Below are 22773 nucleotides of genomic sequence, written 5' to 3' on the forward strand. Positions count from 1 at the left end.
ATTTTAATTGTTCTGTACCCTCATACAATATGTGCTGCAATATGAAGGAAACTCTGAAAATTTAATGGTTTTAAAGTTCAAAAAACTGGCAATACAGATATTATTCTATCTCCTCCTTTCCAAGGAAGGGTATGGCAGCTGGAAAATTTCCCTTAAAAATCCTGATTATTCTTTTTTTGTAAAAATACAATTTTTTAAAAAATTGACTAGGTACCTTTTTTTTACACACTTTTCAACAAAAAATTACTAATTTTCATTTATTTTATTTGATGACAAGCAGCATGACATATTCTATATCTTGCAAGCTTTAATATTTTCTCCCAATACCATCTTACACAATTATTTTTATTGTATTAAAATTTGAAATTTCTGTCATTTTTTTTTTATTATTTCTGACAAAAACACCTTTTTGTTAATAAAGGGCTCAAAACACAAAGTGATTTGATTAATAATGAAACAAACACTATAAATTGTTAGATTTTCATAATTTATAAAAATACAAATTGTTTTCCAAATCTTCTAGGATTTTTTTCTTCATCTTTTGAGATTCTTTTAAAATTGGGTATTTATCACTAGGGAAATAATCTGATAATTACAGATTATTGCACCTACTATATTTGGTTCAATACAAAATAAAATCTTTATGTTTAGCAGTGCATATACACACACACACACACTATATATATATGTGTGTGTGTGTATATATAGATTCCCTGTACAATAAATAGTAAGAAATAGGTGTTTATAGAACGTATTTCAGATCTTTGTGATGTAGATGTCTGAAAAGGCCATACTGATTGCAACTAAAATCATCTATTTCTCTACATTGATCATAAAAGCCTGAACTGACATACTCAAGTGCATTTTTTTGCAGTGCTATTTTTACATGGTAATATCTGAAAGTGAAAAATGTTTAACGAGTAGATACCCCAACATTTGGGGCATTGAAAATTATTAGCAAAGAAAGAAAGAAAGAAAGAAAGAAAGAAAGAAAGAAAGAAAGAAAGAAAGAAAGAAAGAAAAAGTGTTATTCATGCCTTGCTATCAAAAAGAAGCGGAGAGAAGTCAAGGGATGAAAATAACATGCTGGAAGACTTTTGTTATAGAATTCAGCATGAAATCCTTCAGCTACAATTCTCAGCAAAGAAAAGACTTGAAATCAGTCCAGGCATGAATATGAGTTTGGCACTCTCTGTGATATCGTCTTTGTTTGTTGTTTCCATAGAAATTGTGTTTCAAAGTCAACATATGTACAGAGTCCTTTAGTCTACATTTTATTTTAAATAGTTCTGCTTTACATCTTCAATACTACTTTTCTAGAAAGGGAGAAACACTCCATGTCATGTATTTGCTCATATATCTGGTAATGGTGAACTTTCCTTTTATTTGTAGGAAATATATTGCTCACTGTTAGAAAAGCTACTAATCTCCTAATGTTATTTCTATTTCAGAAGGTTGTCTAGAAATACAATAAAAGTCACAAAACAACTGATATTGCAGGAATTTGTGTTCTTTGATTTATCTGTACTTCAAAATGTATAGGCGGCATTGATCTAATTTAAAAATTAGAGAATTTTTCCAGCCTATTTCTTTGCAAGGATGGATTGTAGAATTGATATAAACTTATCAGCACAGCTCAAAAATGCATAGGCAAGTTCATTTTTCTGAGAGGCACCTTTGGCAACTCTATCAGCAACTCACTCAAGGATGTTTTTATTTCTGTTGCTTTCAAGAGGCAGAAAAATATTTCAGTAAAGATGAATTCAAACCAGTGCCGTACTGGGGGGCAGCACATGGCATCTCTGCTAGGCTCAAGGAGTGCTCAGGTTTGCCCTGGTGAGGCAATGCATGGTTAAATGTAAGGTTAAGATCACCTTTCTTACATCTCAGCCTGCTTCAGACATCTGCATCTGGGCTGGTTACCTTGTCTTTTCTTTCTATGATGAAGATAAATTGTCCCCTTCTGAAAAGGATTAAACTGAACTATCACAGTTGTCTGTTTCAGGTGAAATGACTGGACAAGTAGAAGGACACAGGTGGAATGGTACTGCTATCAGCTCTCTTCTGCATTATGTCCATGAAAATTATTTTTTTTTATTGTTAGTTTTGATACATTTTTCAAACACATTAAAAATAGATTTTGTGTGGCCTCAGCACAGGGCTGCTTTGTTCGTCCCCACCTCATTTTCTCTACCTGAGAATTAAGGCAAAACACACATTTATATGTCGTGCCGATACATTAACCACTTGCAGCTCTCCAGGTGACGTAAAGTATTCAAAGCTCAAGATGTTAGCCATAGAAACATACTGATCACACTGAAATCAAATGCATGCAAGGACAGTTTAAGAAACATAAACAATTTAAAAAGTTTTTGTCATGAAAAACACCAGTCACCCAAATTGTAAGGACCACCAAATAGTAAGAAGTCCAATATTTTCATGCACTGAGATAAAAAAACAGGAGATTTGCCCTCATGAAATGAAGACAGTCCCAAAAGTAGAGCAGAACTGACACTTACTTCTAGTTCTGGGAGATCCCAAAATATCAGACCTAGAAAACTTGAGACATCACTCCATATAGAAAAGCTAAGGCAAAAGTTTTTAGGAATTTCTGAGCTTTGCAGCTTTTCAATGGGGGAATCTGACATGGCATTTGCGCCAGTGTTTGCTTTTAATCATCGCTTGCAAAACAATAATAAAATACAGGAAAAAAGCCCCAGACTCCTCAAGAACACATCCATTCAAAAGGGATTGAAGTCCCTTCTCTTCAGTGGTGTCTTCTTATTTTTGGTGTAAGGGGTAACTAAGATTAGTCGTAGGTATGTTGGCAGTAATTTTGGCACTATGACTCACTTTCAGCCCTTCTCTCTCTCCATATTTATCGCTCCTTAGCGGTGAAGAGATCTTTGGTCATGCTGGTAAGCATGTGCTATCAGGATGCACAGTATTGCCCTGCAGTTTCCACCTGCTTAAATGAAATTTACCTAACAGAAACAGGTTTTGGTGGTTGGGGTTTTGTGGTGGGGGTTTTTGGTTTTTGGGTTTTTGTTTGTTTGTTTGTTTGTTTTTGGTGTTGTTTTTTTGTTTGTTTGTTTGTTTTGTTTGTTTTTTTTTTTGTTGTTGTTGTTTTGGGTTTTTTGGGGGGGTTGGGGTTTTTTTGGGTTGGTTTTTTTTTTGGAGGGGTTGTTGGTTTGGTTTGGTTTGGTTTGGGTTGGTTGGTTGGTTGGTTGGTTGGTTTTTGTTTGTTTGAGGGTTTTTTTGTGGGGTTTTGGGTTTTTTTGGTGAGTGGAAGATCAAGATCAAAATAAATCTGACAGTACTTAATGCTAGATCATCCTAAAATACACTAATGTACACAAAGCTTCCAGCAAAACTTTTTATGTGCCTGACTACAAATTTATTTGAGAAGGGCAGCAATTTATTGTTGGTGTGTCAGTCCAAGTTTGTGGTGTGCAAAAGCCCATCTTTGTATCAGTGCAAGTGAGCACACACACACAAAATAGAATCCTTTAATTGTAATGTACCTAAATATCCCTTGTAGGGAGATAAACACATTATGTCTGCTATATCTGAAGATAAGCAAATGGGTGACAAAAGATCCTGGCATAAGTATGAGGTCTTTTAGAATTTTTATGTGTTTTTATAGAAATGGAAATTGTGATATAAAGTTTCCTTTGAGAACTCACTCAGAAATCTTTGCTTCTCTGGCATCCCAAATGATCTGCTGAATCCCAGTGATCAGAATCCAGTCAGTCCTTCACAGTTTCTGAAATTAGCCTTGCCATTCAAGGCCTTCAAAAATTTTATGTGTGATTTAGGAGTTTTTGTCAAATCCCTACTCTAAAAAAAGATTAGAATGATAAAATTGCTCAGGTTAAGTCCATCTCGTGTTCAGGGACAATTTAAGACTAATTTAGCCATTTAAGTCACAAGAATCCCCTACATTTATGTCAGAAATATTAATCATATTACTTCTTAAAGTTTTTGATTTGTCTTATTTAACATCTTAATACCATGCACAACTGATGCATCACTTGATTTCTAAACTATTTATTTCTGATATATTCTATGTCTTTGTCCCTAGCCTGGGAAGAAGAAAGGGATTCCAGGAACACACTTGCCCATTCATTCCTTTCAAATGTTTTTCTAGGTACATTAAGCTTCCCAGAACATATAAATAGTGCACAAATAATGTTTACAGTATTCAAGTGAATAACCGCAAAAAAATCTGCTTTGTTACCCACAAAATTGTTAGGTTATTTGTTTGTTTGTTTGTTTGTTTGTTTGTTTTTCTCAGATCTTTGTTTTTTCTTCTGAAAAGTGGAAACCAGGTTTGCTTTTTAAAATTTGCAAAATAAGCTATGAACCTTTGTGTCTGTTGCTTTCTAACTACTTTAAGTATCTTGCTGTCCAATATCAAGGAGGTATATGTTGTATTATTGGCACGGTTGCTCAGTATGGACCAGATGACTGGTGACATCTGTGCTGAAGATAACATTGCATTTGGGCAATATTTCATCCACTTTTGTCATAGGAATTATCAAAATAAAGGGACCTTGTTGTCCATCATCCTGCTCCCTCAATGGCCCTCGGCAAATGCACAGTGGATCTGGGAATGGAACAAGCCTGCGCAGACACTTCCCCTGAGTGAAGTGTTCCTCCTTTCCTCAAGGAATTTAGGGTTCACAGACCTCAGGAGCCAGAGTTAGTGCATTCATGTCCTGTGATTCTGTGGCTTATTCTGTCCTGAATTCATCTGGTCAGTTTTTGAACTCATCAAAATTTTCAGCTACAATGAACATAGCAGCTTAACTATGACTTATAGGAAGAAAAAAATATCTCCTTTTGCTTGTTTCAAACAGACTGCATTGTAATGGCAAAAAATTAAGGAGGACAAGGAGAAAAATCTCTTGTAATTCTCCTTCTCTTTGTTACTCAAAACCGTCAGCTATTATGAGAATAATTTTACATTGAAAAGACTTTTCTTTCACCATTTTCCCAGATGCCTAATATCTTACCAAGACATTTTGTTCTTTTTTTCAGAGAGTTTGCAGCCTGAGTAATAGAGTTTCCTATCCACTGTTTGCACTGAAGTTAAATTGAATGTCAAGGTCTTATTTATATATTTATTTAGCCATGCAATAATTAGTGAAGTACTACAGAGAATGTAAAATTCGGTATGATTTGATTCTTCCTTACAGTCATTATTTGGCAGGCAAGGGGGTGGGGGAGGGGAAATCAGAGACCACATATTATATTTGTGGCTTTCATGCAGCTGGGCCTTTGAGTACTGTCAGACAGTTATGGAAGGTTAATAAGGCTTTTTGAATTCTAAACAACGCATATCTTTTCCCCTTATCTTTCACATGCTGTAGAGAGGTTTAAATTTATAGAAACGTGTGGAGCTATTTTAGATGTCTTCTTTGTCATCTGCATTTTCTTCCTGCACTGATCTGGGAGTGAAGGACCGTGTGATCTCCCCTCTGTAGAGTAGGGGAAGCAGAAGGAGGACACACATTGTTCTCCTGTGGATCCATTGGGCTTGCAGGTCATCTCCTTTCTGCCCATTCCAGCACATTCCTCTGCTTGCAAATCTTACAATAATAAGCAGGTGTGCAGGTAGCAGTGTGGTAATTAGGGAACATTTGTTTCCCACAGCTTTCCTTCTCTCATTATATCTCATGGAAGAGATGTCTGTATGTTTTATATTGTAGTCTGTCAGCATGGTTTTATCTGATTGCTCTGTCTACCAGAGTTAAGAAGATAAGGGGGTTTCAAGGAAAGAAAAAAAAATGCAGACTTTAAGAACACACTGAAATAACAATCACAAAGTTTAAGGGGTTTTCTGAGGTTTCTCTAAGTCTAGCCAGCTAAACTTCTTTTCAAACTGAAATGAGGTGAAGCTTACTGCAGGTAAGGATAATATTCAAAGGAAAATCTGAAAGCAGCCTCTGATATTAATTTCTTCTGCATATATTTTCCTTCCACTAAAACTGGCCACATTTAATCATATTTTTGTGGGTTTTTGTTTTGTTTTTGTTTTGTTTTGTTTTGTTTTTTTAATTTTAAAAGATATTCTGTTGGTGTGTGAAATTCAGGGTCTTTTGCTATCCACAAAGTTTTTATTTACCTCAACAAATCTCTCAGATACACTTTAGAAAAACTATAGTATTCTCCTCACCACTTTTGAGTTTTTAAAGGATCAATTTAAGGATAAAATAATGTGCGGTTGAATTTCAGAGAAAAATATGCATTTGAACTTCTTATTGGATGTACTTCTACTTATAAGCAAAAACTAAGTTTAATGGAAGCCTAGCAGCTCTTGGTCCAGAAGAGGTTGTATGGGGTGACCTCAGCCTCCAAAGTCCCAGCCGATTTATATACCTGTATCTGTCCCAAATGGTTCTCTCATTCCTTTTCCAAAGTTAGTTTTTTGACACTGCTCAGCTGTGTTTGCCTTACCCCAGGAGCTGCTGAGACCTGCTCTGTGCTAAATGTGACTCTTGGGGTTTTTAATACACTGTTTGATTATCTGTTTTCCAAAGCACACTCGCAGGGAAAACTAACACACAGCTACTGTTAGTTTTATTCTTTTTTCTGTTTCTCTGCAGAGCTGGATAAATGGAGCAAGACAAGTCTGTGAGAAGCACCTAAAGGCACTTTTTAGTTATAGCTGCTGCTGGGGATGAGCTCAGCACCATGGGCAGCCCAGGAGGAAACTTCCTCCAGTCAACTTGCAGAGGAGTCACCGGAATCAGAGGACACTGGAAAGGAGGAGGAAGAGCATAAGCTTTTAACTGCAGGAGTGAAACTCTGCAGCTGGTTGAGACACCACTGTGAGGAACCTATGATGATGGCAGAGAATGCAGCTTTGCAAGATGGGGGAGTCAGTCCAGGAGAGCTCCAGAAGAGCAAAGCCTGGTCTTGCCTCTCCCTTAGTTTTTTCCACCACTAGTTTTGCACAGGGAGAATTGCTTCTCTGACCCCTCAGCAGGCAAGTTTCCCTTGGAAAATTAGCAGAACATTAACCAGAAAAAAAATTAATAATTTCCCTGTAGGTTGCTGAAAAACCTTCTGTGCTTTCAACCTCAATGAGCTCTTAGAAGAGAGAGGGATTTCCTGAAGCTGCCCAATATTATCCACCTAGTTAAATCTGGGCCCTAGCCTGCTGTCAAGCCACAGGTATGAGCCACATACTACTAAGAAATTGTTTGACACTTTTCCCCTGAAAGCTGATGGCAAGCATTCAGAGTCACATACCAAAATTTCCACTCTGCCCAGCATGCTTCCAAAAGCCAGAAGTCAGCCTGCCTTTCAGCAAAGAGCTGAAAGCAGATGTGAAATGTAAGTGGAGTAGAAAAAACCTGTAGGAAATATTGCTTTAGTTTCCCCCTTAGATGTTATCCTGTCATCAAGACTGACAGGTATAAGGCAAGTTTTGTGCAGACTGTAGATTTATTGGTAACTACTTTTCTGCTACTTGCTATCTTCAGTCTATAAGATGGAGAAACTGCCTTCTGTCTTTTGCTATAGTTTCTATACTTTCATTGCTCTGATTGCATCAGCACCTCTTCTCCCTTGCTTGTGACTGCAGATCAATGACACTTTTCTTGCTCCTAGAAATTTCCTGTAATACTTGGCCTCTGTTTTCATACCAGTCTGAATGCCTGTTTTCTTATGAATTAAGTCTGTATCTAAGTCTCTCAGTATCAGATCAAAAATAACATGGCCACATAATAAAAGCATGGATCTGGTAGCATTCACTGGTTCACAAAATCTGAGCCCACTGGATTATCAGACTGAATTTCCCGTCTGGTTAAGAGACTATCTGTCCTTCCACTTGTTCTCTGATTGTCAAGTAGTCCTTGTACTTATCCATCTCAAATAACCATTTTTTTTCTCTTTTTCTCTAGACAATTTGTATCTCCACTGATAATCAAGCAGCATCAACTTTGTCTATCCAGCCTTTGTTGCTCCACAGTTTTATGCTTGACTTTTAAAATAATTACAATTAAAATTATTCTCCATTTTGCCATCCCAAATTTCTTTTATCCCCACTCAACATAGCTAACTAGACCTAAAATATCCACAGAATTCCTAACAAGTAGTTAACAAGCAATACTGAGGGATACTTTCTTCATGGTTACATCCAGCTATCAGAGTTTTTTAAAACCCATTGATATTACTTGAAACTGATCACTTCAGTGTTAGCAGCCCAGAAGGGAAATTTCTGTGGCATTTTACAATATGAAAACCTGATATTTTGAAGATGAGCCCACTCAGCTCTGAAAAAACAAAGAATAATTTTATGAGGTAATGTGAACCCCCATTCCATGTCGCTCTTTTTCACTCTGAATGTTCCTTGTCTTTGTCCGTAACTACATCAAAAATCCATAGGCTATGTCTCTGTGAAACTCAGTTCAGCTTTGCAGCACAGTGTTGAAAATCTGATCCTAACACTGCAAGAATGCCAGCAGGTGAGCTTCAGGAAGAATTCTCACTACTCTGGGAGTTTTCCTTCTAGTAACTATTGAAATCTCTATAAAGCAAGAGGGGCGTGTGCTGCTCTTGAGTCACATCCCTGATTCAAAGCTTACGCAGGGAATTCCGTCGTTAACCAGCTGCTTCAAAAACTCATCATATGACAACTGTCAAGACTCAGATCCTTCTTTTGTAACACTGGACATAAAATCTCATTTTAATATTAAAACAGAGTATTGAATGTGTTTGTGTGTATGACTGTCAGCATAAATATATATTCAAGGGCTTTTCTGGTTCACTCTAAAGTTCTACCTCAAGCTTCTCCCAGTCCCTGTAGATTTTCAGTGAAAATTAAAAAAATATATATTGTTATACTCAGAGATGAGTCTCTTCTCATGTATAGTATTTTTGTAGTAGCATCCATGGCAGGAACAGCAAATGAAATGGTAAGGTTTCCCAAACAGCCAGGTGAAAAAATAAAATAAAATAAAATAAAATAAAATAAAATAAAATAAAATAAAATAAAATAAAAAATATAAAACAGAATAAAATAAATCAAATATGTAGCATTTCTGTGATAGAATTTGTTTTACAAGCCTAACACAGAAACCAGGGGAATGAGCAAAAAATAGCAAACATCAGACTATGGTTAGAAAAAGCAAATTGTTTTCCTTTGTCCTTCTTGCTCCAGGCTCCCCCATCACAGGCTTCCTGGAAGTGGGACTCAAGGATAATCCCCCGGAATACCTGAGGCGTAGAAGTCAACAGGATTAAAGCACCTCGTGCTCCTCAGCACGGTCATGTGATGGCCTCCTGATCCCAGCAAAGGCCTTGTTTCCCAGCAAAGTTCTCACTTCTTTTGCCTATATGTTGTTCCTGCCCTCCCTAAGCACAAGGAAATAATTCACAAAGATTTTAGTACGAAACAAACCCAAGAAAATCACTCTTACTAACAGAAGTAGTAGCTGAAGAAAATAAAGGATAATTCATGCGCACTTTGCTCAGCAATAAAACAAGTTGTCCTCTTGCAAGGGGCAGATTGAAAGAATGTCTTAACTTTTAAATCTGCTCATGCAGCTCTGTCAGATCTGCTCAGGCTACTGTACAAGAAGAAAGAGGTGGGTGGTCTGGAGGCTGCCCAGTAACATATTGAGTAAAGAACACAGATATGGTGTTTGCAAACTGCTTAATAGGAGAAAAACAGGAGTCAATTTTTTTTTTTTCCCTGATCCAGAGACAGATGCACAAAGTTCTTTCTGAAAATCTATTGGCAAATTGTCTGTGCTCCCCACAAAACTGTGGAGAAGACTGTCATGCTGACCTCTGTGTGTCATCAACTGTGAAAACACTATCAATTCTAAGAGAACAAAAATTATTTTATGATGAAAAGTGCATTACTTCCCTCACTTCCTTTTGCCATATGCTCATCTGAGAAAGGCAGTTTACACTGAAATGCAAAAATGCTTAGTCAAACAATTTGTTCTGGTTCTGCCCTGTGTTTACACTTAATCTGGTCCCATTTTATTTTTGCTTCCTTTTAGAAAAAATATTTTCCTCACAAATTCTTTTTTTTTTTTCCATTTTTAGGTTCACTGTACTTCCTATTTAACCGACCAGATTCCACCACATCTTTATTTAACCAATCATTTGCTCTAAAACATATAATCAAACTAAGAATTCTAGGAACTTACAACTGATTCTGTGTCCAAACTCTAATTTTACTTCCTCTCCAATTGCCAGGGGAGAGCAATCATGTGCTAGGCAGAAGATGAAAGTTTATAATAAATGACTGCATTTTGAAACTTGTAGGGGGTGGAGGCAAAGTCACGTGAACATAGAACATGTGATTCACCTAGTACATGTGATAATGAGAATAACCCTGAAGTGTATTTTGTGTGTAAATGCATCTCGTGTAGGAATGGGAAAGGACATTGAAGGGTGCGCTGTGGCAGAAGTCAGCAGTGAAACATTCCTGGTGGAGGGGAGGAATTCCTTTCACACGCAGGCCTTTGGACGGGTCAGAGAGGACGCTCCAAGCACTGAAGCATAACGCTGATGCTCTCCTGCTGCTCTGTCAGTATGCTGCTATTTGCCCTGGGTTTTCTGCTCGTCATCCTTCAGCCGTCCACTGGGCAGTTCCCCAGAGTCTGTGCGAACGTGCAGAGTTTGCTGAGCAAGGAGTGCTGTCCCCCCTGGGATGGAGATGGGTCCCCTTGTGGGGAGCTTTCCAACAGAGGGTCCTGCCAGAACATCCTTCTCTCCCAGGCTCCACTGGGACCACAGTTCCCTTTTTCAGGAGTGGATGACAGAGAGGACTGGCCCTCTGTATTTTACAACCGGACGTGTAGATGTGAAGGCAACTTCATGGGATTCAGCTGTGGGGAGTGCAAATTTGGCTTCTCTGGGCTCAACTGCACTGAAAGGCAACTGAAAACAAGAAGAAACATCTTCCAGCTCACCACCAGCGAGAAGAACAAGTTCCTTGCCTATCTTAACTTGGCAAAGGGCACCCCAAGCCAGGACTATGTTATTGCTACTGGCACGTATGCTCAGATGAACAATGGTTCCAACCCCATGTTCAGAGACATCAATGTGTATGATCTCTTTGTGTGGATGCATTATTATGCCTCTCGAGACACACTCTTAGGTGGGTCCAATGTGTGGCGGGACATCGATTTTGCCCACGAAGCCCCCGGTTTCCTGCCTTGGCATCGGGTCTTTCTGCTGATGTGGGAACGTCAGATTCAGAGGATAACGGGCGATGAGAACTTCACTATCCCCTACTGGGACTGGCGAGATGCCGAGGACTGTGAGGTGTGCAATGACGAGTACATGGGTGGCAGACATCCCACCAACCCTAATATACTCAGCCCAGCATCAATTTTCTCCTCGTGGCAGGTAAGAACCCACCGAGTAAAGGGGAAAGGAATTACCCCATCTGATCTTAAGCACTTAGGTGAGCTGCACAAAATGGGGTCTGAGCCATACTGCCCTCCCTTAGATATTCCTGGAGAGAAAGTAAGCAATACCAGAGAGCAAATCTGATTTTATGTGGACATAAACTTCATTTAGAACGGTTCATTTGTAACTTTGTCTCATTTCTTTCTTACTGTAGGATTTAGGTTGTTTAATTAAGAACATAAAAGTTAAGTGGAAGGGGGAAAGTTATGCCTTTGTGTCCAAACATGGCTTTTAGCAGGTTTAACATGCTTGATTCTGGTGTCCCAGTTAGGTCAGAGAAGCAGGATTTATGCACATAAATTTCTAGCACCATTGCAAAACAGTAGGTGACTGAATTATGGAAATAGAAGCAAAGGATTTTCAGACACTCTACCCCTCTCCCAGTGTATTCCCCTCATTCACAAGTTAAAAACTATCTAATTAAACTACCCTGCTTTCAATGTTAATAAACAGAAAAACAAGTAAACCAAACCTTTAGAGCAGAGAAGGATCTGCTGTGCAATTCACATCAGTAGTTCAAAGAAATAGAGAAGAAATAATCTGTGTTGCTCAAAGCAACCGAGAGGCAAATGCAATAATGATTCCTTCCAATTAAAAGCACTTCAAATGAGCCCATAAAACATGGTGAAATTACATGTATACATAAGTGATAAGGTCTCATACAGCTGAACTGTAGTACACTCTTCTAACACTGAGAGGTTTTTTTGTCTCTTTCTCATCACTGCCACATTGCCTAAAATACAGTGACAAAGGTCTATTAGCTTCAATAGACACACTCCATCATGACAATAGCAACAGTTGCTTCTGGCGTTGAAGTCTATGATTATGTTCATCTAAATCCATCTTCTATTTATTTCGGTAGCAACAGCCCAAATGAAGGCTGGGCAGTTTAACACAGAGACAAATTCAAGCAGTTCTGGGATATTCTGGCATATTACAGATCAGCACCCAACCAGGCTTTACTGGGCTGTTTGTGCTGTATTTAGTCTTGATTTGTGCTCTCTCAATAATAGAGGGTGTGTATATTCAAACGTTTGGAGATACAGTAACAGAACTCTTTTAGCTCTTCTTTTCCATACCTTTTTCTCCCTCAGACAGGTACCATTTCAGGGACTGTTCCCAGGAGAATGTTTGCATAGAGACACACTGTATGAGACTAAAATTATTTTATTGACATAAACATGGATTATTGATGTTGCCTGGCCTCCGTGCCTGGGAAATTTCCTGGACACAATTAATTTAGTGTTTGTATAGCCATAAATAGATACAGATACAAATATGCATTTTCATCCCATTTTCTAAGATTCTTCTTATTTCTAGCAGTTTTAATTTGGATCAACTCCACTAATTAGATTGCATTGTCAGAACGAAGTGTATCTTGTGCTGTTCTGCAGTGGGTTGATTAAATGGTTGTGTGAAAATTGTACATGTGTTAAAGTGGATTAAATGAAACCAGAATTACACTTGTTACATGTGTCAAGTGGAGCTATCAATATGGTATACTGGGTGAGATAACCAAGGCAGGACGAGGCAGGCAGTACTCAGGAATCAGCAAGTTGTTAGCAGAATTTTCTAAAAGACATGCAGTTGTCAGATAGTTGTGTTTGGTTCATTTTTTATTTTTTTTTTTTTCCCCAAAGATTGTATTAATTGTGTCCAGATTCTTAAGATTTTCCACCCTGGTAATAAATACTCAGAAAATTTATTAGTAGCAATTAATATATTTAAGAAACAGTCAGGCTCATAATTTCTCATTTAAAGTTAGTTCCCGCTAATGTAGTCTTAAAAAAAATTATTTTTTAATGGAACAAGTTGCTCAAAGAGATATTTTTGTATGACTTAAATAGTCTCAGGAATAAAAGACAAGCTATGTTTAAAACACATGCAGTGTCAGTGGACATAGGTAAGAGCACCTAAGTAGTTTGCTGATGATTTACACGTAATTTCTGAACAATGCTTATCACACATTTTCAACCACTTCTGGAAATGTTACTTTATCAAACTTTCCAAAATAAGTGCTAACTTTACTTACAAAGGGTCTTATTTCCCTCTAGTATCTTCTCTCTACATATGGCTCTCCTGTCTTATCTAGAGAAAGAATGAAAGAGATTGAACAGATCTGCATTTTCAGTCATGAGTTTGGGGTAAATATATTTATTTATTAACATTGAATCCAATTTTAAACAATTGCTTAATAGGGAATAGCAGTCAATAAAATTCCTTTGAGCAGCACAAAATAAGAAACCATAATACCACTCCAAAATATTGGAAGGGAACAAAAATAGCCTCAGCTTGACCAGAAAACAGCCACAGATCAAATGCTGAATGCTCTGATTATCTAAGCGCTGTAGCTAAACACGACTGGAAAAAAAAAAAAAAAAAAAGAAAAAAAAGAAAAAAAAGAAAAAAAAAAAAAAAAAAAAAAAAAAAAAAAAAAAAAAAAAAAAAAGAGGATCCAGAAATGTGAAGGAATTTGAAGGAATTTAGGCTTTTAGCAAGCATTCAAAATGAAAAAGAAGGCAAGAGAAAACTTTGAATAGCATATCAATAATATGGTGTTCTTTTTAGAATTTTAAGTGTTTTTCCAAAACATAACAAAACAAGGCCTGCTATGTTAGGAAATGGTTTAGATTTATTTTTAAAAAGGTAAAGTGCCTATTTGCAGAACAACATCCCTCTTTCTTTTTTCTTTTTCTTTTTCTTTTTTTTTTTTTTTTTAATTTCAAAGAAAGAAGAAAATACTTTATTCCGTTGAAGGGTTGCCATGGCAACATGGATACCCATGGATACATGCTGAAATTCTTGCTTTCACCTTACTTTCTCTTCAACATGCTGCTGTTACCACTTGGCTGAGTGAATTATCCATCCACATTTTTCTCATGTTTGTCATCTAAGTGACACTTCTGATTCCTGCCTCCTTTTTACCAGCAAGACTATCAGGAATCGTTACTGGCTTTGTTTGTTTGCTTAGCTCATGTTTTATGGTGGGTGGGAAGGGTTTTCTCATGTTTTCAGTTAGTTGTTTGTGATGATTCAAGTGTTACACTTAGCATTAGGACTGCATGAGACATACTAATTCTTTAGCAATTTTTGCTATTCCATGTCAACTTAACAGAAAATCCATGACATTTTGAGAGCTTTTTTGTTTTAGTGCTCTTTTCTACAATTATTTAGAATTGCAAATATTGAAAAAAAACCAACACAAAAACTAAAACAAACAAACAAAACCCACAAACAAACAAACAAACAAAAAACCCAGAAAAACAAAATCAAAAACAACCCAAACAAACAACAACAACAAAAAAACCCACAACATCCCAACCCAAAACTAGTTGGCAATGTCCCTGCCCATGGCAGGGGGGTTGGACCAGCTGACCTTTAAAGGTCACTTCCAACCAAAACTGTTCTATGATTCTAAATAGTAGGAGGCTAAATTTTTCTCTCTTCTACACCAGAACTAATTTCTGGAAACAACTGAAGTCCATTGAGTTGCAAATGCATAAAATCTTTCTGCAAATTAAAAGCAGAATCTTTGTGCTGGCAGTTAACGTTAGTCTGGGAATCCCCAGTGTGCTAGACATAGGATGAAGAAAATACGGTTGGAGGATCTAAGTGCTATTTCAGTTTGCTATTGTGGTAAGCAGGAAACACCACCAGCTTCAGCTCCTTCTATCCTGTCTCTCCTAAGACTTGAGAGAAGCAATTGCATAACATGGAGAGCTGGCTGCTCTCGAATGTAAGGGGTAAGACTGCTGCCAATTCTTTGTTGCAAACACGGAAAATTTCCCTTAGCACTTCATTCCATATCACCCTGAAGAACCACTTACACAAAAGCAAAGCTACTACAAAAGAGGAACAAGTTACACAAATAGAAAATGGATAAAATATTTCTGAACTAATAGTGACAGTACTTTAGAACCCTTGCCTGAAAACATGACTTCATTAGAAATATGAATTCAGCTCTTCAGACATAGTTATTTAATTCTAAGTACATTTTATCCGGGAGTTGTACTTCTAGCTGAATTGTCTGACAGCATTATTTGAAAGATTATTTTACATTCGTCTTTAAAAAATGCAGGAAAATTTCAGAAATACAAACATCAGAAGCCAGCACTTCTTGATTCTTAAATGAGCCAGTCTTACATCCATCTCCTTGTGGACATCCAAACAACTCACAAACTTTATTTTTTATTGCAGCTTAATAGGTTGTGGTGCTAGCTACAGGCTAGTTCATTAAAAAGCAAGAACCCAAATGGAGCAACTATATAGAAAGAATTTATGAAGTGCATTCTCTCATGATATGCTTACATGAATTTGAAGCATTTCCTGTTGTGAAGAGGTACTTCTTTACATGCCACCTCATGACCACAGCAGGAAAGTATCAGGCTCTGTGCACAGCAGAAGCAGCCACCTGGGTATCCTCAGCCTCTCTGTCCCGGTGGTTGGCGGTCCATGGGATCATGTGTGGGTGACAGTGGAGCTGGGTCCCTGGACGCTGGGCTGTCCACTAGTGTATAGCCATGCTTGCTCAGGAGTCACATAAAGTAAAAGATAAAGAATACACACCTTTAGAGATGTATAAATGAATAGCTAGCTAGATTTCATGAAAACTGGGGTTTGTTAATAATTCTCCAGCAGAAGCCTATCATCACTCCCTAGAGAGAGGTGTCTGAGTGGTTTCACCGCAGACATGGAGACAGCAGCAGTGATGGCAGAACTTGGAGACAGCTGGAGAGCAGGGAATCATGGCCTGTCAGACCAGGAGGTGCAAGTGGATACTCCATCAGTAATTGTTAATAGACTTTCTTTCTCCAGCCCAGCACAATTTTGAGGTGCTTAATTTGGTATAGATTGCCCTCCAGTTCTGGGCTGCCTTCAAGCAAAAAGGTGAAACTCAGCCAGCTTTTATTGAAGGCTGAGAAAATACTTTGAAGGCCCCAGGTTTGTTTTAATGCTGTCAGTGCCTGTTTGACTCATCTCCTTTTAGCTTGAGTTTCACAGCTCCCCCAGTTTATGTATGTGCCATAAGGGGAAGAAAGACAATTAAGGACCTCACCCTTTTAGATGTTTCTTAGAATTTCTTCAAGGCTTTGCATTTTTTCTTATTTTCTTTCAGTCCTCTGCATGTAAAACTTTTCCATTCCTGCAATGTTCAGCAGTGAAGAACCAGATATAAATATACACAATCTCTTAAAACCTTTTTGGTCTGCTGCAGATACAGAACCTTTCAAAATTCCTCCTATAAAAACAAGATCCCAAGGTGCTTGTATCTGAGGATTTCCTTGCATTTTCTCAATTTGGTGAGTAAATGGCTTCTGGATGCCACTTAATTAGGATTAAATTATGCCAGGACCATACGCACCCAAAAAAAAAAAAAAAAAAAAAAAAGAGGAAAAAAAAAAATCAAACTTCTTTATAGCTGCCAAGTGTTTTAAATCCAGTGTGAGAGCTGTGCTTTAATGACATTCCCAAGCAAGATTGTGGGAATAAGTGGGAAAAGACAAAGAAAGATAGTGAATACTAAAAAATCTCTTTTGTTTCCATAACAGTACCCAAGGTTCTAACTCAAGAGTCCAGACTTCATGTAGGACAAACAGAGGTGAGGGGAGGTGTCAAGAAAGGTCATGAAGTGCCTACATCACATCTCTGCAGCTGACACACAGCAGCAAGTCAAGAGGTTGCTCTGACTGTAGCCTGGATCTTTTAGGCTATCTGATCTACAACACAGCACTAGGAAAATGTGCTGGTGCAGCTTCTGGAGGGGGGCTCAGTGGCCTCAGAGGAGAAGCAGGGCAAGGGATCTGTTCCAAAGGACACAGAGGTGTAGATTAGCCCTTTGAGTGGATCTACTGCCACAAACTGAAGAACTTTGGATCCCTTTGTGAGTGAGCACCTATTTCAATATGATAGAGAATCCTCTTTTCCCAAGTGTTTAGGTATATATTACCAGTGTTGAAGGCCCTTGTGAGCACAGGTCTATTAGGCAAAAGTAATCCCAAAAAATCTGTCACAAAATTCCCCCAAACTTTGACTTTAAAGATAGCAGGGAAAAAAACCAAACAACACTGAAATCTTCTGTAATGCTGTTCCCTTTATTTTGGCACAGGGGCTGGTCTGTGCAAGCAGTTACAAAGTAAAAGACAAAAGGCTTTCCCTTTTGCCAAAGGTGTGAGACAGTAGCCTTTACAGTCTGTTTTCTAAGAAGCACTCTGAAGAGCTGTGTTCAAGATCTCAACTGCAGTGCACAGAGGGATATTTTTTGCTGGGTGCCACAAGGTCCAGAAGCGATGCTGCATATTCTGGACTGCCATCTACTGGCATTTGCTCTGCTCACTACTTACATAAGCTTTTCCTCAGAGTATCTTCATAACAATTTCCCTGGAACTGGTGAATACACACAAGCAAGTGCAGCTGGAATTTGAAGATTTGTCCAAGGTGAACTGAGAAATTTCCTCAGGACTGTTCTTAAAGGGAATAAAATATCATGTTTTAAACCAACATGTTTATCGTAGAAAGTATTCCTGCTGAAGGAAAAAAGGCAATGATGTGACCCATTTTATGTATGCTTTATGCAGATTACATCCAGAAAGAACCATTTGACTGATCTATGTTCTGTTATCACTTACACATCACACTGTTAAAACAGCAAATTATATTTTCAGAATAGACCTATAATTAATATCACCTAAGTTAAATCTTTCTGGAAAAGCATTCTGGCTAATCTTATGTTGTGGCATTTCTTGACCATAACTTTCCTTGTAACATCTGTCTTCTGTTTAGGATAAATTTGGTTAGTCAGACAGTTAATAAGGGCTACACTGAGACATAAATGGAAAAAAAGCATTAGCACTCTAAAAATTCACAAGCCTTGTGACATTAGTAATTACATTAAATCCCACTGAAACGGATAAACAGAACAAAGGGGGAACGTTTGTTAGAGATATATTTAAGCTCACACTTGAAGATTCACTGTCTGAATATCTGAAAATGGGGTCTTGAACACAGCATGTGATTCCTCTTTAAGACACAATAAGGATATATCCACAGGGCAGTAGGAAAGCGGTGAAAGACAGAAGCTGGCAGGATGGAGAACCCAGGAGATATGAGCCTAGATAAAGACCATGGGAGAGATAGATAGATAGATAGATAAATAAATAGATAGATAGATAGATAGATAGATAGACAGACAGATAGATAGAAAATCCACACAAGAGGTAGTTTTCTAGCCAAACAGCAACTGAGAAACAGGTGGAGCATCACATTTGCCTTCAACACAAATGCACTTTTAGGGACACAGAACGGTACATTTTTACAGACAAAGAAATTACTAGAGCTTCTCCTGAATCATCCACCTATTTTCCTTCTAATGTAAGTCAACCCAGTGACACAAACTAATCATAGAACCAGCATAAAGTATGGTTTGTGTTAATAACTGTGGGCCACCCCTGTCATTATCTCTCCTTTCTTGGCGGGGGTTCTTTGAAGAGACTCCTGAGAGACACACCCCCTAACCTGAGTCCCTCTTAGAGGTACAATCCTGACCCATCGGGTGAACTTCTGGGGGAAATGTGCTCCTGCAACTCTCTGCTGGAAAACTACCTACAGCCTCCAAGGGCACTTCAGTAGTTTTAACAGACATGGACAGATTGCAGCTAAGAGAGCAGTGTCTAAGAAAAAATTGCTCTGATGAGCTTTTTTATATACTCCCAAAAAAGATGAGAATATTTTTTTCATGATATTCATATTCATAGAAAATTTATCATTTAAGAACTCCAGATTCTTAAGGACTCTCTTATGTCACCAGCTTCATCAAGCATTATCTGTGAATTTGTCGTCAAATCACTTACAGGATTCATCTGATCTCTTTCCACTTGTTCAAAAGTTAATTCAGCCGCACATCAGCTTGTCTTTGGCTCTGTCTTTAGTTAGTTCAGAAGCACATCTGAGCCTTCAGGGTGTGATTCATCCCACCCTAATGCAGAAACACAGCATTAAGTTGAACACTCTTAATTTTGCTTCCCTTGCTAACTGCAGTCCAGAGACAATTTCTGCATTGATTTTTTTACTCATTTTATTTCATTGGCTTAGTCAATGGAGAGAGTCAGGCACCCCTAGAGGTAAGTACTTCTCACCTACCAGATATCTGGTTTGGGAGAGCTGAATTATACTCAAGAGATGCTTCCCTCTCCCCTGAATGCAGAGGTCATCCTAAAGTGTTGCTTCAGTCTCACAGCTTCTGTGTGGCTAGTACAGGTGAAATGAATCTCTCACACACTTCCTTCAACAGAGAATCTCATGTTCTTCCATCTCATTCAGAGATGGAAGATGATTGCTTTCACTCACCTTGTTCATTGTTTTGGCCTATGAAACAGAAATATACCTTCAGGATAAAAAAAGTTGAGGTTTCAGTGTCAGATGTTTTCTCCCGTATGATGCTCACTCACTTTCTCTACCCAAATTTCTCATTAACCACATTGATTACTTGCTAACTGCAAAGTCCTATGTTTTAAAGGAGTCTGGTGGTTTGGAGCTGTACTTGTTTTGCTCTTTTCTTTTCAGAAGGAAAGTAAAACAATAACTTTGAATCAGAGCCTCAACATTACCTGCTAGAGGATACAAAACATCTTCTGGGAATTCTGAGACAATTCTGTTTCATTCACATAAACGCACCATTGAACTAGCTTGCTCTTCCAGGAGTCTCATATTGAATTGGCAGCCTCTGCAGACCATCTGACAAATAATGACTTTTTATGTCACTGTAATTGGACTTTGTCTGTGAACACAGAACATTATGGGGTTTATGTTTATATATAAAAAATATAAATTTCTTTTTATAAATTATCATTTCTCTATATAAGTGATGCTGACTTCTGGCAGTATTTTACATCTTTATCCATCTCTCTGTTTAAGATCCTTTTGTAATATCCATCACTATGTTATTTCAGTTGGTGATATAAGTTCATCTCCTCAACATTTCTAGGAAGTGCAGCAGCAAATTTTCCCACTTCATACACGTAGCATCATTGAGATACATAGAAAGTAAATGTTATTTACCCTGACAAAGCTCACACAGATATTTTCACAATAATTTTTTTTCATATTTCAAGTCAACAATTCCCACTCTTATTATTATAAAAATATAATAATAATAATAATAATAAAAATCTGTGATTATGGTTTTGTTCAGTAGCCTAGTGACCCCAAAAATCTTCCATTTAGCAAGCTCAGCATCAGCTTTAACCCTGTGTCCTGCTGCATTTGTGGGTAACACTGAATTTAACCTCAATGAGTTTTCAAGAGCATGGAGGATTTGATGCCTTAGTCCTCATGGGTAATTTCAGATACAGATCAGTGTATTATTTCAAAATGTGCACTGTATTAGAGAGCTGATTTCTATGAAATAATCATCTTATATTAAAATCATACACATAAAATGTAAAAAATAATATATAATCTTAAACATTAAATTTTACATTTTCTTTGTTCTTAAAAAATATCATCAAAGTACCTCTTTTGTTTTTTGTTTTGTTTTGTTTTTCTTTTTTTGTAATTGCAACTCCTCTAACAGAAAGTGTTTTATACAGGTAATTTGCACTCGGTCTGAAGAGTACAACAGCCAACAAGCTTTATGCAATGCCACAAGCGAGGGGCCTATAAGGAGAAATCCTGGGAACAATGATAAATCAAGGACCCCAAGGCTCCCATCCTCAGCTGAAGTTGAATTTTGCCTTTCACTGACTCAGTATGAATCTGAACCCATGGATAAAATGGCGAATTACAGTTTCCGGAACACTTTGGAAGGTAACATGCTTTATTCTGTTACACCATTTCCATCTGTAAATTGATTCTCACTGGGGTTAGAGTCTATAAACTCGGGGCAGTTTGAATTGATTTCATGAAAAGTAACTGTAAAAGAAAGAAAAAGTTATTCCTGCTTTCTCCTGGAATAGCAGCAGACAGAAAGAGCCACATTAAAGGTGTCTGATAACAAACTAGAAACTGTAGAATAGATCAGACCCTAAGTCTGTTAGGACATACTGTCTCCTGCTACAGTCAGCGCCAGGCACTGAAAAAAACACAGCGCAGATAAAAGGAGGACATCCAACCATCTGCTTGTGCACAACCATAAGTGACCACGTAGCCATGGAGGGTACAGGTTTGCCCTGGAATTCACTGTCTTCCAGGGACCAGGCTGCAAAACAAAAGTGAAAGAGGATGTTGCCAACTAGTACCTTATGTCTACATCATTCCACTGTGAACTCCACAGAATGTTGTCCAAACTCTAAGGAACACAGATTAAGTTACCCCTCAAAAATGACATTTAGTATAATTTCCAAAAGTATTTAGTTGTTTATCTTAGCTATCTAGCTAAGATAAACAACTAAGCTAAGATAAATGTTTTGAATTTTCCTAATTGGCTAGAAAGCAAAAGTTCTTTACTAAAAGAAATACTTTATTGTCTACTAAACGCCTTCGAATCTTGTAAAATTGTGAGTAAGTAAGGATTACACATTGTACATTTATCAAGAAATATATTTCTATAATATCATACATCAGCTGAATCAAACATGATCTACTTTCAATATCCCAGAGCTTTTAGTTTGCAAGGAACTGCATAAGGGCATAACAGTACAAAATAGGAGTAGGAGTGAGGATAAGAAAAGAGTGAGTTGTAAAGATGATAAGAGGGATGAAGCGACTCTTTTAGGAGGACAGGCTGAGAGAGCTGGGCTTGTTCAGCATGCAGCAGAGAAGCCTCCAGGGGAAAATTATTGGGGCCTCCCAGTACATTAAGGGGGTTTATAAGAAGAAGGGAGAGGGACTTTTTATATGGGCAGATGGTGAGAGGACAAGGGGAAATGCTTTTAAACGGAAAGAGTGAAGGTTTAGATCAGATATTAGGAAGAATTTTTTTACTCAGAGCATGGTGAGGCTCCGGCACAGGTTGCTCAGGGAAGCTGCCCCGTCCCTGAAAGTGTTCAAGGCCAGGCTGGTTTGGGCCCTGGGCAACTTGATCTAGTGAGTGGAGTCCCTGCCCATGGCAGAGGGGCTGGAACAAGATGATCTTTAAGGTCTCTTCCAACATTAACTGTTCTATGATTCTAAGACAGAAAAAGTTTTAATATGTTCAGTCTTAGCCTTAATGCAGTGTGGAATGCCATAAAGCTTTTTTGGGAAAGGCGGACCATTTCCTTTTTCAAAAATAGTTAGAAATTCAGAATTTGTCTGTTGCAGCATAGAAAGAATCCAGACAATCATTGTCTGCATCTCCTGACATAACTGTGCTTTCTGTCCTTGAAAACAGAAACTAAATGAAGTATTGGAAGGAAA

The 22773-nt window shown here is 37.9% G+C and overlaps 1 protein-coding gene across 1 annotated transcript in view; it reads left to right on the forward strand.

Moving 5' to 3' along the window:
* Positions 1 to 10536: 10536 nt before the first annotated feature.
* Positions 10537 to 22773, forward strand: part of TYR (tyrosinase) — a 43152-nt gene continuing 30915 nt past the window's right edge. The window contains exons 1-2 of the mRNA XM_040055667.2: positions 10537 to 11379; positions 21027 to 21243. Coding sequence (XP_039911601.1) covers positions 10537 to 11379; positions 21027 to 21243 — 1060 coding nt within the window. The remainder of the gene's footprint in view (positions 11380 to 21026; positions 21244 to 22773) is intronic.

Source organism: Hirundo rustica, chromosome 2 (genome assembly GCF_015227805.2).
Source record: "Hirundo rustica isolate bHirRus1 chromosome 2, bHirRus1.pri.v3, whole genome shotgun sequence".
Lineage (NCBI taxonomy): Eukaryota > Metazoa > Chordata > Aves > Passeriformes > Hirundinidae > Hirundo > Hirundo rustica.